This window comes from Elgaria multicarinata, chromosome 4 (genome assembly GCF_023053635.1).
Source record: "Elgaria multicarinata webbii isolate HBS135686 ecotype San Diego chromosome 4, rElgMul1.1.pri, whole genome shotgun sequence".
Taxonomy (NCBI): Eukaryota; Metazoa; Chordata; class Lepidosauria; order Squamata; family Anguidae; genus Elgaria; species Elgaria multicarinata.
In genome coordinates this window covers 54302294-54320632 of record NC_086174.1, presented here as the reverse complement: position 1 = coordinate 54320632, position 18339 = coordinate 54302294, and the positions used below count along the sequence as shown (strand labels likewise).

Here is an 18339-nt window from a genome sequence, read left to right as displayed (position 1 = left end):
GATCGTCTTGGCATAGTTACAGGCATAGTTTCCTCCTCTACAGTTTCTTCCCCCTCCCTCTCTTGCTGAGATTGTTCAGGAATTTCTTCTGTTTCTACAGCTTTCTGTTCTACAGGCAAACTTACATACTGTTTTGTTTCCTGCATTTGTTCGTGAAAAACTACATCTCTGCTTACAATTACACTTTTGTGATATGGAGACCACAAACGATAGCCTTTTGTTTGTGTATCATATCCCAACAGTTTACATTCCAATCCTCTTTGAGCTAGTTTTCCTGGTCTGTTTTCTTTCTGAACATGAGCAAAACATTTACTTCCAAAAACCCGTATATGTGACACTCTAGGTTTTCTTTTGTAAAACATTTCATATGGGGTTTTTTCATGTACAGAGTGGTAAAGCCTGTTTAACAAATAATTTGAAGTGGACAAAGCTTCTGCCCAAAACAGATTAGACAATCCTGACTCTTTCAATAGAGCTCTTAACATGTTCTGCAAGGTTCTGTTTTTTCTTTCTGCAACTCCATTTTGAAATGGTGAATATGGAGCAGTAAGGTCATGTTGTATACCCTCATCACTGAGGAATTTTTTAAATTGGTTGCTAAGAAATTCACCTCCCCGGTCCGTTCTTAGATTAGCTATAGGTTCTTTAAATCTATTTTTACTCCACTTAACAAAGGCTTTAAACTTTCCAAAAGTTTCACTCTTCTGTTTTAACACATACACAAATCCAAATCTACTGTAATCATCAACAATAGACAAGAAAAATCTGTTTCCTCCTTGACTTGTCTCAAAAGGACCTGCAAGATCTGCATGAATTAATTCAAAAATTCTTTTTGTTGTTCTCTCACTATGTTTTGGAATGTTTGACTTATGACACTTGGTTTCACTGCATACATTACATTCTACATAGTTAGAACATGGTTTGATTTTCACCCCTTCACACAATTCTGGAATCTTAGAAATTGTTTTATAGTTAGCATGACCAAACCTTTTATGAGTTAAATGGATACACTCTTGGTGTGGTTTGCAATTGGCTATTGTTTTTGTTGTGACTTTGCTGGCTACAACTTCATTTTCTGTACAAGTATTAATCACATACAAAGATTCTTTCATTATTCCCTGCACACACACCTTGTTTCCCTGTTTTATAGTACAATTTTCTTCAGTAAAACAAACCTCATACCCCATTTCTGTTAACTGAAACACACTTAGAAGGTTTGTTTCTAATTCTGGTACATATAAAACACTTTGTAGTTCAACTCCCAGACAATCAAAATATACATTACCCACACCACAAATCTGGATTTTTGTTCCATTTGCAAGGGTAACACACTTTTGCTCTGAAGTAGAAGTTTCCAAGGTTACAAATGAAAGTTTGTCTTTTGCCATACTTATTGAAGCCCCAGAGTCCAAAAACCAAGGATTCATTGTCTCTTTGACTCTTGCTAGAAGACACTTCTTTGTTGATTCAGCTTCATTCATGTTGTTTTCTTCTCTCCACTTTGCTGTCAACTGCTTTTTCTTGTTGTTGTTGTTGTAATTCCGCTGTAAATGTTCTGTGGAACCACAATTAAAGCATTTCCTTGCCTTTAATGCAGCCACCACATCAGAAGATTTATGGCTTTGTTGAAATTCAGCCACAGGATGTTTAAGGCTCTGTTGTTTTGAAGCTTGTCTTCTTTCATAGGTTTCCAGTAGTTTTCCAGCTACATACTCGAGGGTTAAATTTTTCTCCATCCCTCGTGCCCTGAGTTGATTGAAGATTTCTCTCATGCTTTTCAAATGGTTTGACATAGACTCCCCTAGTTTCAGCTTCATTCCATACAGTTTCCGGGTTAGAATTACTTTACTGCCCGCTGTTTCTCTTTGATATACAGCTTGTAGCGCATTCCAGCACTCTTTTGATGTATTCAAAAACTGAATGAAGGAAATTTGAGAGTCTTCCACAGCTAATGCAATAACTGCCATTGCTTTTGCATCGTCCTTAAACCATTTAGCATTCTGTGGATCTGCTCTATCTGGTGGATCCTCTGTGACTACATACCATAGTTCAGCCTGAATCAGATACATTTGCATTTTGTAAGACCATAATGCATAGTTAGAGTCATTCAGCTTTTCCAACAATTGATGCAAACCAGACATATTAGCTCCTGCCATTTCCTCTGCTTTAGGAATTGGTATCTCACCGTCCTCCTGCTCAGAGTCCTCCTCAGAGTCAGCCGACTGAGATTTTTCCTCACTTTGCAGCACTGGCTTTAGCTTGATGTCTTCCTTCATCAACAGTTTTCTGTTTTAGCAGACTCCTGGTTCTGGTTCTGATACTGCACCGTTCCCACCAAGTTCTGGTTCTTCTGCCTGGGTTAGGCTGGCGTAGGCTTCCTGGACTGGACTGGGCCCATAACCTTTGTTGGGTTATTGCGCCAGAACTTTTCTCCTTCTGGAACTCTGTTTGTGCTCAGAAACAAACACACATCACGCAGGTCTTACACAGCAGAGCTGGTTTATTTCCTTCAGGCTTCTGTGCAGTTCAATTCAGATCAGTTCAGATCAGCACACTGAGGCATACACAGAGAGCAGTGATCAGAGAGCAGTGATCAGTAAGCAGTGATCAGATTCATTTTACACAAGTGAGAAACTATATACAGATCTACACAATTCTTATCTACATTACATACAGCTGTGACACTCCCCAGAGAGGTCCGCCTGGCGCCTGCACTGTACTCCTTTCGTCGCCAGTTGAAGACCTTTTTATTCTCTCAGTATTTTAACACTTAATTTTAACTTAAATTTAAATTTTACTGTTTTAACTCTGTATTTTCATTTTATATCAATTTTGCTGCGTGGTTTTTATTCTGGTTGTGCTTTTTATATTGTATTTTGTATTTGTGCTTTTAACCTGTTGGTTGTCTTACTGTGGTTTTAATTTTTGTGAACCGCCCAGAGAGCTTTGGCTATTGAGCGGTATAGAAATGTAATAAATAAATAAATAAATAAATAAATAAGAAGAAGAAGAAGAAGAAGAAGAAGAAGAAGAAGAAGAAGAAGAAGAAGAAGAAGTAGTAGTAGTAGTAGTAGTAGTATTGATAGTGGGGGACGGGGACAGGGGCAAGGGAAGGATAACAAAACAACTGTTTTAAAAGCTGTTATCGAAGATCACTTTTCCAGGTCAAGTATCTCAAACTGCATCGCTGGACCTTTTCTTAAAGGAAGCCAACTTGAAGTCCAAGACACAGCCTACTATTGAGATAAATATTTCTTTAACTTGTTATTAACATTTAATTACTCAAAAACAGTAACAGTGCAATTCAATGCACGTTAACTCGGAAGTTCGTCTCACTGACTTCAATGGAACTTACTTCCATGTAAGTGTGCATAGGATCCTATGCATTTTTAATCCTACAACTCATAGCATTCCCCAGTCAGTAACTTATTTCTGTCTAAATATGCATAGGATTGCACCCTAACTTTTTCTTGCTCTTGCTAAGAAACTCACAATCTCAGACTTAATATATCGCTGCCAATACACTCTTAGAAGAACATGAGGCAGTTCTCTCTCTCTTTCCAGAGTTGCATATCTACACTCATGTAGCATAATAAGTCACAGCAGTGGGGCTGGGTTTGAATACCGGCATTGGTTTGATGGCATCCATTGTGCCCTTGCACTAGTACTACCATTTGATCCTATGAAATACTCTATTTCTGTAGGGTTAGTTTGGTGGTCCAATCTGAGTTCAAATCTGCAACCTTGCAACCAAGTGGGTCAGAGGATAAAGCATAACCAGTGTCAAAGGCCACAGACTCAAGTTTCTAACAAATTTAAATAGTCGGTTTATTGATATACAACACCAGAAATTAATATTATCTTTATGTGAAAATAAAATAATTATCTTAAGGACAGGCATTCTCAGTGCTGTCAAACTTGTGTGTGTGTGTGTGTGTGTGTGTGTGTGTGTGTGTGCTTTTTGAATGCTTGAAGTTTCCCCTTTTTGTGATCATGAATTCTTGGTGGCACTCACCTTAAAACACTGCTGTGTAGATGTTTTTTCTTACACAATCCATCTCAAGCAAAATCAGATAAACCACAGAGACTAAATGGAGGGACTCGGAGGCAGCAGGAATTCCTCTTAAGTTACACTGTGCCTTCTGTGTCTAGACTAATAAGCAGCTCATTAATCAATGCTTATTTAAAGTAGATTAAGTTTCACATCACCTTTTCTGCAAGTAGGAGAGAATTGTTTCTTCCTATCCCCCCACTCTCCACTTCTATATTGTTTTTAGCAACATGAATAAGTATTTACAAATGTAGTTCAAAAGGTGAGAACCCATATAAACAGGATCAGTCAAGTTCACAAAGGCACATCACTCGATCTTCAGAAAAGATGTAGATCTAATTCCAGAATCACAGTGAATTGAAATCTGAAATGCGTGGATCATCTATCAGGGCAAGTAGAGTGTCCTCCTGCAGCTTAGCTACCTTTTCCTCTCTTCCTAAGAAAATCTTCATGTCATAGCAGAAAATGTTCCATAGGAAAAACACCACCAAACAACTTTCTGTTGAAGAGAATCTTATTTCCAACCAATAATAATAATAATAATAATTCTTACCTACCCCTCCCTTTGGATCGAAGTGGAAAACAACATTAAGTACAACAATACAATATAAATCAAATGCATTAAACCGATTAAAAGAGCATATGGAACCAATACAATATTAAAATAACAATCAGGACATCTGGGTAGGCCTGCCGGAAGAGACTAGTCTTTATAGCTGTCTTAAAGTTGGAGAGAGTATTAAGTTGACGAATCTCCTCCAGCTGGCCATTCCACAGTCTCAGGGCAACAGAAGAAAAGGTCCTCTTGGTTAACAGTTGTCAGCCTAGTTTTGGCTGACTGGAATAAGTTCTCCCCAGAGGACCTGAGTGTGTGGGGTGGATTGTATGGGAGAATGTGATCCCATAAGCAACTGGGACCCAAACCATGTAGGGTTTTAAAGGTAATAACCAACACTTTGTACTTCACCCAGAAACTAATTGGCAGCCAGTTGAGTGATTTTAATGTTGGTGTAATATAGTCACCCCTAGGTGTGCTGGTGAACAACCTGGCTGCCATATTTTGAACTAGTTGAAGTTTCTGGTCTATGCACAAAGGTAGTCCTATGTACAGTGCATTGCAGAAGTTGAGCCTCAAGGTTACCAGTGTGTGCACCGCTGTCTTTAGGTCTTCCAACTCTAGGAAGGGTGCAGCTGACATATCAGCCAAAGCTGATAATAGCCACTCCTGCCCATCTCATCTATCTGGGCTGTGATTTGGAGTGATAGATCCAGCCCATTACCACCTCCAAGCATTCATTCAGAGGAGACACACTATCCTTAGCTGACGCTGTTATCGAAGGCATAGAGAAATATATTTGGGTATCATCAGCATACTGATAGCACCTTGCCCCATGCCTCTAGATGATCTCGCCAAGCAGTTTCACGTAGATGTTAAACAGCATTGGGGATAGAATGGCGCCTTGTGGTATGCCATACAACAGCTCCTTTTTTGAGGAGCAACCATCCCCAAGCATCACCATCTGGAACCTACCCAAGAGGGAGGACTGGAATCACTAGAGAGTAATGCCCCCAATTCCCAATCCCCTCAGGTATTCAGAAGGATACCATGGTCGATGGTATCGAAAGCCGCTGAGGGGTCCAAAAGTACCAGCAGGGACACACTCCCCCTGTCAATACTCATGCGAAGATCATCCACTAAGGTGACCATAGCGATCTCAACTCCGTATCCCGCTCTGAAGATGGTTTGAAATGGGTCCAGAAAATCTGTATCATTCAAGACTGCTTGGAGTTGGAAGGCACTCCTGCCCATCGAATCTATCTGGGCTGTGATTGCCCTCTCAATCACCTTGTTCCCAAGGACAAGGGGTACGGGGAGGGCTTTTTTTTTTAGAAGCGGACATACCACCACAAGTTTCCCCAAATATTGTTTTGAATTGTCAAATAACCACAGCAGCCTTTCAGATAGCAATGTTAGTTGGCTGTTATGATTGTGTGGGAACAGGGGGTGGGGAGGATGAGCTGTAGTGAAGCAGCTTCCAACACTTTTTCAAACTAAACCAAACAAACAAAAATACTTTGAGCAATGTTTGGAGCAGTTTATGTTTAATGTTAAGCAAGTGCATTTCTGAGAGTCATCTAAATTATTTTATTTGGGGTTAAAAATAATCTCTGTGTGCTCACAGTGCTCCCTTCCTATTGGCATAGGACTAACATCTAACAGCCAAGAGATTTCATTTAGAAACTGGTTCAAGTATCTAGGCCAAATTGTCCTAATCTCTCCTAGGAGGTGCACTGCAGTAGCCATCAACTAGAAAATAAGCCAGATATATATTTCTCCCATCTGTCTCTGTGGTAACTTGGTGAAGAAAAAATAGCTCCTTCTCCAAATTTCTATTACATACAGATGCACGCACGCACACACACACACACACACACACACACACACACTTCTTTCCTTCTCTCAGCCAGAGTATTTATGCTTAGATTTGTGTGTTCAAAGTAATCCGTACTAGAATTGAAGCAACGTATTTTTGAGGCAGGCTGGGGGTGGGGGTGTTCCTGGCAGTGCCTATATCAGAGATTGCCAAGTGGCGACCCAAAGGCTGGAGGGGGAAGATTTTGCCCACAGTTTCACTCATAATGAAAATAACATGTTTTTTTCAAACCTTGTGAGAAATAAAGCAATTCCATAGTTTATTGTTACATCTCTCTTTAGATATTGTTTTGTAATGCTCCAGCCAAGCCCAAGCACATTCTGCACCATTACTAAGAGATTCTTATTTCTTCATAAAGTATGGCATTTTCCCAAGGATGCAGACATTGGACAGTTCTGCAATAAGAATAGTAGCTGCAGTGCTCTGTTTGGAGTCCCTACCCCATGCAAAATGGCCTCCAAGTCCCCCTAACATGACTACACCAGGGGTGTTGAAGGCACGAATTCATGAGTTGTCATGGGTGACTTAAGTTATTGCTAAGTGTTTTGAATCGTGAATGTGGCATAGTGTTACTCAACTCCTCTAACGCATATCGGTCAGTCCGCCATGTCAATTGTACTCTCTCCATTTGTTGTGATTATTAAGAATAATGATTGTCTTTCAAGATGGGTGATACCGTCTTTTGTTGAGGCTGTTGCTTTCCACTTTACCCTTTTCTTTTGGCATGTCTGGCACCACAAGACTCAGGACTGTGGTGAGCTCTTCTAGCTGAATCATTTGGCTGTGTCACATTTGAGGAGATTTACAGTGCAATCCTATATCTGTCTACTCTGAAGGAAGTTCCTTTGAGTTTAATCACACTTACTCTCAGGCAAGTGTGTAGGGGATTGCAGCCTTGGAGTTGTTGTTTTCCTTTACTTGGATTGAATGGAGAGTCGGTTTACACTTCTGTGGAAACCACTCTGCATTGTGTCTCATGGGAGCTTTCACCACTGGAAAAACCATTTATCTGGAGCTGCTCTACATGAAGAGCAGGCAATTTGCTTCACATTGTTGTATGTAGTAAAAATGCAACGGCATGAAATGATTTAAAGTGGACAAATGAAGTAAGGACACCAACTGGTGGGGATTTTTGTTTTGTTTTGTTTTTCGTGTGGTGACTGGTAATATGTATGTTGTGACCAGTCACAGCCAGATAGATAGATCACAGATCCCCACAGCTTGACTTACCCCATATTTTAAAGAAATTCCAAACTTGAGTGAGCTACACTTTCATCATGTGGCTGTGACCTGTAGAATAACAACAACAACAACAACAACAACAACAACAACAACAACAACATTTATATACCGCCCCATAGCCAAAGCTCTCTGGGTGGTTTACAAAATGTTATCTTCTGATGGCTGCACTATCTCAATTACTGCTACATTTTTTGGTTGTATCAGTCTCTCATTCCGGAGGCTCAGTATGATAATGTTTTGCAATCCCTGTGCTAAATGTAAGGGTCAAAATCAGTGGATGCTGGTGGCTCAGATGTCAGTGGGAGCTTCCGGACCTTGGACAGCTCCTTTAGAATTCTGACAGGTTCTGGCTGACACCTGGAGCAGATTCACCACCTCAACTGGTCCAAATGTAGGGTCAAATGGAACAGCAAAAACCATACATGTAAGTACTTGAACAATTGTGATATTATAGACTTCTTGATTGTAATGTTCAGAGCTAAGGAGCAGTATCCCTCATGCTTGCTTCTTTGCGTGCTGTACGCTCCTCTTTGCAGAACAAAATGAGAGACTTCTCATATGATAACAACATCTCATAATTGGTTTTGTTTAGGTTCTCAAAGGCGGAGACTTATTCCAGCTTTATCTCTTGACACAACATCCCCTGTTAGGAAACCTACCAGCCCAGCAGTACGCTGGGTAGATGGACCCCTGCGAAGTGCGCAAAGAGGCATGGGAGAGCCCTTTGAGATCAAGGTCTATGAAATTGATGATGTGGAGCGGCTCCAGCGACGACGCATGGGGGACAACAATGTGAGGCCACCCTAACCTAGTCATTTCCATTTTTAAACTCCCAAAGATGTCCATTATGTCTTACTGCATTTTGTTTATGTATACAGATAACTTCTTAGCCCTTTCCCTAGATCTAAGGGAACTTTAAACAACAAAGCAACAAATCTGAAGTTGTCAAATAACACACTATGGAATAGATAGCCTGTTACTTCATTTGTTGAGTTTATGTAATTGTTTCTATCAATAATTTGGCTGAAGGAAATCTAACCTGGACTCATTTTTTTCCCTTTCCTTTTTTCTTCTTCTTCTCTTCATATATCATATTGAGCAGGAAGTGGTTTGCTTCAATGCTAAACTGAAAATCTTGGAGCATCGGCAGCAGCGAATCGCTGAGGTCAAGGCCAAGTATGAGTGGTTAATGAGGGAGCTGGAAGTGACCAAACAATATCTGATGCTGGATCCTAATAAATGGCTCAGTGAATGTAAGCTTTTACTGCCTCTATTTGATGTATTACATTAACACAAGAGTTTACCAATGCTGTAGCTAAGCCATGAACAGCTATGTTTATAAGCAAAAATTGAACTGACATTTGACCTGGGAGAGATTTGGATTGACTGTGTTTCCAGAGCTGTTCCCACATAATTCCTATTAAACTGTGACATTGGAACCGAGTGGGCTGATTTGATCAAGAGCTGAATCCAAGAATTGTACAGCATTGTAGTGAAGAATATTGCCATCACTAGATTAACTCTTATGCGTCTCACTCCACAGCTTCTGAAAATGAGATTCCCCCCCCTTTTGCCCTCAGATCGCTCAGACATATGAATTATATTATAAATCTTCTCTCCTGCTGTGAAATAATACTTTAAGGCAAATTTGACTCTTGGTTGAAATGGCTTCTGTAAGATATTAATTTTGTGTTTTTTTACATTTAGCCAGAAAAGGGTACAGTTCATACAAGTCAGTCATAAAGGGATTAAAGAATCCCACATTCAAATTAGGAAGGATACTTCTTAAAAGAAAACATTTTTTAAAAAAGAGATATAGACACAACCAAAGCTCCATACTATCTAATAGGTGAGGACACCTCACATTGAAAGAGATAAACAGATATAAATGGGAATTATTTTGCCCCAAAATCAGAATTGGATCGGGACAGAACTACGTTATGTGAGCTCCGCTCACCTGCCCTGTTCCAGAAACGAGCATATTTATTCTTTCCCGATTGCCCCAGGAAGGCTAAAATCTCTGTTCTGTAAGCGGCGGGTGCCACTTGCAGATGGGAATTGGCGGGGTGAAAGAGAATTGGTGGGGTATAAATGCCCCATTGGGGTCTTCCCATGAATATACTTCTATACTCAAGAAGGTTGTGTGAGTAAAGTCCAACAATGTTCTTCCACTGCACAAAAGTTTGTGCAAGAGAACACATGAGCCCTGGTATAGAACCTACTTAGGATAGCTGGGCTGCCCATGTTTTTCCAACCATATTTCCTCGGTTCCCATCTATTGTGCATGCATGTGTGATTGGACTCTTTTTTTGGCAATGTGCTGGGTCTGTCCTGCCTCTCCACCTGCTTCTGTTTCCTTTCTCACAGTTGACCTGGAGCAAGTATTCGACTTGGATTCGCTGGAGTACTTGGAGGCTCTTGAGTGTGTGACTGAGCGACTAGAGAACCGCGTGAACTACTGCAAGGCCCACCTCATGATGATCACCTGTTTTGACATCACTTCCAGGCGCCGGTGAAGGATTGACCCCCCCCCAAGAACATTTCGGACTACTGCCACCCCCTTCCTCCCTTTTGAACAGCACCCCAAAGACTTAGAATGAGGATGAAGGTTGGTGTCACGTTCTGACTGTGTGTGAGGAGAGATGGTTGTCTCTATGATGCTGAAGAGCGGAGCATAAACTGAACAGATGATGAAAAGCAAAGACACTGAGAAATAAGGATATGGAGTCTCCTAGCCTGAAAGAGCACTTTGAGAAATCTTTAAGGACATGTTTGTAAATACGAACTGCTGGCAGAAGTGACTCCCCCACCCCCAATAACTGAAGAGGGAGGAAGAGCAGATGTAGGGCCACTGCTGAGGGCACCATTAAAGTAAAAATTCACGGAAAAACTGTCTTAAGTGCCTTGCAAATCTTTATTATCCAAACATTTATGTTCATACTTTCTTGTGTACAGATGGTGCTAGTCAAGAAAAGAAAAAGACAAAAAATCAAACACATTTTTTTTGAAATGTATTTACAGCCTGATCTTTTTCCCTCTTGGTGTTTTATCCTATTTCTGACTTGCTGTTTCTACGTAACTTGTGTTTGTAGAGATATTTCTTAACAGATACCGCATATAAATAAATGTTAACTGTCTTTTACTGTTGCACACCCGAGTAAGGCCACTCAAAGAAAGAAAGGGGGGAAAAGCTCCTAGATTAACCCACCCCCTGCCAAATTGACAGCAGTGGAAGAGGAAAGGTCCCCCAGCCCTTGTTACAAAAGAACAGAAATGTGGATTTTCTGGCAGAATGACAAGACTTCATGTGGCATTGACCTCCCTGGAAAAATTCGTGTCTTCATGATTTTTTGTTTGTTTGTTTGTTTATGGCACTGAAACAACTGCATTTACAACACCACTTTTTATGTTCAAATGAAGACTGTAAAGCTCCTATTTCTATTCTTCACGCAGACCTGCTGCTTACTCTTTTCTCTGGGTGCTTCAAGCCTTTTTGTGTGGTTAAGGAGATGCTTGTGGGTAAACCCAAACAGTGGAGGCTGGTGGCTCCGATGTCAGTGGGGCGGAGAAATTCGCTCCGGGTTTCTGTCAGAACTCTAAAAGAGCTCTCCAAGGTGCTTCCTACCTTGGAGAGCTCCTTTAAAGTTCTGACTGAAACCTGGAGCATATTCAGTGCCCCACTGCCATTGGAGACTCCAGCCTCCACTGCATGAAACTGTTGGGCTGTCTGGTCTATGAATATAAGAACTGAATTGCTTTAAATAATCAAATCAGGGTCCTTTAGAGCATCATCACACGGGGGGGGGGGGGAATTGTGTTTCCTTACCATTGCTTCTCCGCCCATGCTTTTGCCCCAAATTCCTTTGTCTTTCAAATGAGGAAGTAAACAATGTTCACATGGCCCATTCAGTGGACCGTTTTTATTGTGCTGCTTCTCCTGCACACAGCAGGAGATAGCAGCAAGTTCCATCTCAAAAATAATTTGGATTTACAGGTGTCTTTTTTTGTTGTATGAAGAAGAGGTGGGATACAGACGAAACACATTGTGAATAGGACCTGCAAAAACCCGTGAGTGCCCAGTAAGGAACATGCAATAAAATGCTCATCTGATGACGCCCTTAGTCCAGCCTTCTGTCTTCATCTCCAAAAGTAGTCAGGCTAGATGCCACTGGCAGCTTACAAGCATGGCTTGAACATTGACCATACTCTGTCATTTGTCCCAATATTGGAGTTTTCCAATAACAAATCTATCTCATGATGCAAGTACCATGAATTGTGTGATCATGAAAGCAAAGCTGGATGAAGCAGTCCTGCTCCTTTTTGCCTGACTTCTCCTCTTGATATTGCAAAGGGTACTGAAAACAGCACAAAGGAACACTTGGGAGAAAGGAAATAATCAACCACCATTGGCCAATTTTGTATGACAGAGAGAAAGAGAGAATGGATGGATGGAAATACTGCAGGCAGTGGAAATAGTTCTGAACTCTTTATGGATAGGCCATAAAGGTTAGTAATGTTTCCCTGCAAAAAATATCTTCCCAAAATATTTTCCCAATATAATTTTCAGAAAAGAAAAGACATGAATTAAAATTCATGTATTTTTTCATAGATCAAAATATACTGTCTTTTTTTTCTTTTTTTCTTTTTTGCATCCACAGAGTTTCACATGAGGAGCATGTATTCCATTCAGCTTGGAAATAATTACAAGTTGCATATGAGCACTTCGCTACTCATCTGTTTTTTTCGTTTGCTCTTAAAGAATCACAAACTCGAGAGTTTTACATGGGGAGCATGTATTGGTGTCACAACAGGAGCCCTGTTGTGACATCAAAACAAATCCAATGTTTACTTCACTGTTACCTGAATGGAAGTCTGAGGGAATGTCCAGAAGCCCACGGTTTGTTTCAGGAGGAGGAGACACTGCCTGGGTTTGGACGACATAAACCCACAAGAAAATGTAGTCCTTTTGGGCACCGGGTTGCATATGCAGGCCCCCTCGGGGATTGTCACATTGTGCAAACCCAACAAGCGTGGGTTATGCAAGGCTTGTTTAACCCTCGCATCACTCATGCTCACCAGATTCGCAAAATGCAACAAACCTTGAGTGGAGTTTGCATGTTCAAAATGGTAGCTGCCATTTGTGACACAAATGTTGTGTGATTTCTTCATAAGAGTTCAGAAAATCGATGCCAGTTTCCCTCAGTAACCGGTAATACCAGCGGACCAATTGGAGAAAGGGTGCTGACATAGGGAATGAGGTGCCTGAGATGTATGTCAAGAAGACTGAGGGGGACTGAGCAGGGAAACATGCTACTGAAAATTGCAGAGGAAACGAAAAGAGAGCCCACACTTTAATTTTACATATGTCCGCCGCATCCATATCTAATATTCTGGCTTGATGGTGATGCAGACCATTTATTATTGGCTGTCTATCTACACTTATTATTGGACAGAATTGTCCTCAGAGAACATGGAAAGATGAAAAACACAAGGCCAGTAAGTCCATCAGGGAAATCAATAGTGTGCATATAAATACAATGTCATTTACACAAATACCTTAATCCATCTCAGTGTTCTATGCAACAAAAGCAGATGTCCCTGAACATAACCTTAGGTAAATGAAGAACTTGATGCAAAGATTGGTCCTAAATATGCAGTTTCTCTATCTGATCCAAAAGCCAGCTATACACATAAAGATATATATATGCTAAAATCCTGCCATTCAACTTTTTGGGAGGGGTGGCAGAACTAGTACCCTCATCCCCCTATTCCTGAGAAACAGCTGTTCAGCAGGATTTTAACATTTTTACAAGACTTCCAAGCATGTGTTCATCATACCATTATTAGTAATGAGAAATAATAAGAACATTGTTTCTATTCATCATCTCACAAAGGATTCACTTGAATGACCTGATGCAATAGCCAAAGCCAGTAATAGATTCAGACAATAAGTGCTGTTTCAGCAACATAATATAGCAGTATGATGTTAAGCAATGCTTGCCTGTAATTCAATTAATATCTTACTGATGTGAACAACATTACATCAGTCCTGTTTTTGGCTTCTAGCTGTAGGGAGAAAGATAAATAAATGGATGGGTGTGTCCCCCCCCCCCTTAGCCATAGCTGCTCTCCTCTTCTGGAAACATACGGTTTGTGGATCTAATTCTTATTTCTCATATATTTATTCAATTCCCATTGACTCCCAGTTATTAAACTGTAATGAAACTATTATTATTTTTAGAGCAAATCAGTTTCTTATTTGATGTATGGAAGAGTACAATGAACATTGGTTTAGACCTGTTTCAAGTCAACGCATGGGGGATTTGGATAGCTCCATTCATAAGCAATCACAGAGCTGATTGGGAAGCAATTATTATTATTATTATTATTATTATTATTATTATTATTAATTTATATAGCACCATCAATATACATGGTGCTGTACAGAGTAAAACAGTAAATCGCAAAGGCCCTGCCGCATAGGCTCCACACTCACCCATGGCATATGCAGTGTTGTACACACAGATTTCTTGCTTGCTATACAAATAAGCCCTTCAATTTTTCTTATTTGTTTTCCAAAATCTGATGCTAGAAAGCAAATATGTTTCTTAACAGCCATGCTACATATATATTTCTCACTTTTCTGGGTTAAAAACAAGAAGAGAAGGGGAAGAAGGGGGCACATAGACAAAGCACCACACCAATTTTTGTTGGTGTTTGGGTATTGGAGCTAGTATGGTTACTCACAAGCAGCAAAGCATAATTTATGAAGCTCATCACAAAGCTATATCAATAAAACCTTTACAGTCCCTCTCACCAGTGTGCTGGCTGTTTATGCCACATTTTATAGAAACTGTATTTTAAAATGAGTATTGTGTTATCATCTGTGCTTGTCCTTCAGCCTGCTGCCTTTGCCTCATATAAACCTTTGAAAAATTGTAACATGGCATAAAATTGATAGAAAAATACATTTGGGTGTCAGTAATTTAATGTCTGATGCACTCTAGACCTCCAGGATTAGTTCTGTTTCCCATGTAATATAAGAACAGCTAGTGCTTTAAAAACAAAGAGTGAATCTTTGCGCACACACATACACACACAGTTTCAGTCTCTGTGTGTGTGTGTGTGTGTGTTTGTGTATGTATTTCGACCTGATATTTCTATCCCCAGTGTATGGACCTTTCTAATTGGTTGAGGACTGCAAAGAAGCAGATGAGCTGTTAGTTTTAAATGTCTTTTCCTGGTCCATGTTGAGAGAAAGGGTTATACTGCAGACATTTTGGCATCAATATGTGAGAGCATGTGTATCTGGCATGTCCTATATGATGAAAGATGCATATAAAACAGCATCTAAAATGGCTGTTGTCTTATTGTGATCATAATCGAAATGTAAAACATAAGACTAATATTCATTAAATGGTGATTCTCCACCACAGATGTTAACAGACAACGCATAGGCCTATATTTTAGGGTTATTGCACTTGGATATGGTGCACAGCCTCACAAAGTCCAGAGAAATCCTGGCTGGGATTCTTTTGCTCCTCTTAATTAATATTAATTGGGACATCTAATTAGAAATGTCCATGTATTAAGGTTACAAAATAAAAGATGAGCACCCACCATTAATACAGAAGACTTTAATGCCCTTTCTTCTACTTTTCTAAACTATTTCCAGATGGAAGTTGTTTATGGAGGATCTGCCTTTGGCCAATTAAGCAGATGGTGCATATTTCTCAATGGGCATCTCTTGTCAGAGTATCAAAACTAGACCATAATACTGCTGGGCGTGTGTGATTTGTACTTATTTTGCACAGCATCTTACACTACAATCCTATACATGTTCACTCAGGCAAGTGGGTACAGAGTTGCTGTATCTTTTGCTACTGAATTACTGTTAATCAGATTCAGATACTGAATTCCAGTCCAATGATCAAAATGGTCCAAAGTGTTCATGTTGCAGGAAAACCTATGGTATGCTCTTTAGGTGATGAAAGTCAGTGATACTCATTCAAATTAACCTCTTAGTCTCCCCAAGGGGGTGGGGATATGCATTTTATAAAACTTTGAGTGGTCCTACTCAAGTATGGAGCATTCTTTTATGATAAAATAATGGTATAAAAATGGTGCTTAAAGCAGTTTCAGCAATATCTATATTACATATACTCTCTCTATGGATTTAGTCACCTTATATATTGCAGAATATGTGTGCAAATGGTTATCTGAATAAAATACACACTCACCTAGAGATTTTATGTATACATAGATACTTTTTCTAAATTTTAACTCTTTCCCTAGTTTTCCTAGCTGAAACTGCTATCTGTCATCCATCAATTATTTGACGTATGAAGGACATAATTTATTTGTAAACTCAGGATGTTCTTGCTTTATATAATTGCTTGTACTTTATAATTTATTTACCCACCATGATTGGAAATGCTTATCTAAGTGCTATGCATTGAAGTGTACATTTGCTGAATCCATTTCATTCTGTCTGTGGCTGTCCTTTTTCATAGTAACAGTGGTATAATAAAGTCACGTAAGGTTAGAAAATGCCCCTTGCTATGGGCAAAATGCTTCTACTGAGTCACTCATGAGAAGTTCCACAAGAAGACAGATCCACAAACTGATATTGTGCCATATCAGCTAAGCTTTATTGGAACAGAAAGAAAAACACAGCAGTAGGACAAGAATGGAAAAGAAACAGAAAAACACAGAAATTTGCAAGTTGATTTAATGAGTATGTCAAGCCTTTTGCCATTAAAATGTAAAGTTTACTGTTTGCTGGCTTAAAAAAACTCTTTTACCTTTTGTGGTATATGAGGTGTGAAACATATTGTCAAAATATGATGTTTAAAAGATATCAAAATATAGTGGCATTAAATGTTTACTTTTATCTTACCAGTCTTTCTGCTTCCCAATGAAAAAAAACATGGTTCTTTCTACAGACTTCTGAGGTGGGTATTTGTCAGCACAAAATGTAGTTTTTACACAGCCCCTTAAGAAAATCTGCGATAAGAGAAAGCACTGACCTACACCAACAATACGAATTGCATTCTTGCTGATTCTGCCAGCAGACTGGCTAATTAAATAATTCCCTGAGGACGTAAGAGTCTAATACTGGAAATTTTAAGGGATTAAAAGATTTACTGGAAAAGTTATTGTTCCTAGCAAGTTCACTGGTTGGCGCCACCGTAGGACTCTCTAAGCAAAGATTAGGGACAAGGACTCTGATGGGGCCCAAGTCTTTACTGTTTACTTCCTCCTATCAGCCAATTTCATTGGTCACATCTAAAGTCTCACTGAACTTTGAGACCTACTGGGATTAGGATATATAACCAGAAAAGAGAAGGCAAACAATATAGCATACCTCTTATTTTTCCTCCAAGCAGTAGAAGTTTCCATTTTCTTTCAAATGTAACATGTCCCTGAAAAGTATCATTGCTTGAGTTTGCAAAATATAGCTCATTACAGGTGTACCTTTGTCACTTCTGCTCCTTTGGATGAGGTAGAGGGCATCTTCTCTTAGGCAGGATCTACACGGCTGGTTTATAACAGTAGTGACAACTGTTAGGGCCCAGGACACACTCCATATACAGTTTTCAAACAATTTTCGAAGTGTGATATCCTGCTTGGTGTAGATCTGGCCTTAGTTGACTAATTTTTTATATGGTTGTGTTCCGGATCCTCCCTAGATGTAGGTGACCATCTTTCCAATTCTTACTAGATGTGTGCTACAAAAATACATTCAGTCCCCCAATTGCTTTTTGGTCTTCATTACTCCTTTAGGATTGCAAGGATATGATGCTTCAATGCCAGTAGACAACACACACACACACCCTGCCCTCAAACTGGCAGAATTCCCCTATCAGGGTCTAGATTTTCTGTCTAGCAAACCTATGCACCTTGGTTCCTTCTTTCTTCATTTCTATGTTTCCATCACCCATTGTTTCCTTTAGGGTTTTTGGGGGTTTTTTTTTTTTGCTTTTCAGATCATTTGCTTAATTTTCCCAGCTCCTTTTAGCCATCCTGTTTCTTGACCAGCCTCACTCGTGCTTGAGATCTCTGATTGGCTCATTCTTGTCTTAGCTCCTTGTCTCTCTTATGTTTTCCCTCACACCTCAATATCCACTGATCTCCTTTCAAATTCCTCTTTCTCAGTTCATTGCCTATTCTGCAAGTTTCCTTCGCCAGGGCTAGCTCCACTGCTCTCTGTGCTCCCCAACTCCTCATCTCCAAGGCACTGCTACCCACTTCCTCTGTGCTCAATCTTCAAAAATGCTCAGAGAGTGAGCACATCTCGCACATCTCCACACACTGTTTGTGTGCTTGGAGGGAGCAGGTGATCAGGCAGCACATGAGACTCCAGAGTGGTCCTGGGCCCCCTACTGAAATGTGGACTGTGACAGGTGCCCAATGATACCGACTCTTGATTCTAACCGTCCTCTGAATTCCCTATCCTTTAGCTTTCTTATATCCTGAGACTTCTTTCTACTTCTCATCTTTATACAGCTTGAAATTAATGTACCGTATAGCTAAATGAACAACTCTCCAAACTGTAAGAACTGAAGCTAAATTATAAAAAATGAAGAGCAATGCTCACAAAATCACAAA

The 18339-nt window shown here is 39.9% G+C and overlaps 1 protein-coding gene across 3 annotated transcripts in view; it reads left to right on the top strand.

Annotated features, from left to right (window-relative positions):
• The window catches only part of KIF26B (kinesin family member 26B), a 323532-nt gene extending 313116 nt beyond the window's left edge, over nucleotides 1-10416 (top strand). For all 3 annotated transcript variants that reach the window (XM_063124311.1, XM_063124310.1, XM_063124312.1), the window contains 3 exons: nucleotides 8321-8520; nucleotides 8831-8981; nucleotides 10096-10416. In XM_063124311.1, coding sequence (XP_062980381.1) covers nucleotides 8321-8520; nucleotides 8831-8981; nucleotides 10096-10244 — 500 coding nt within the window. In that variant the 3' untranslated portion in view covers nucleotides 10245-10416. The remainder of the gene's footprint in view (nucleotides 1-8320; nucleotides 8521-8830; nucleotides 8982-10095) is intronic.
• Nucleotides 10417-18339: the final 7923 nt, after the last annotated feature.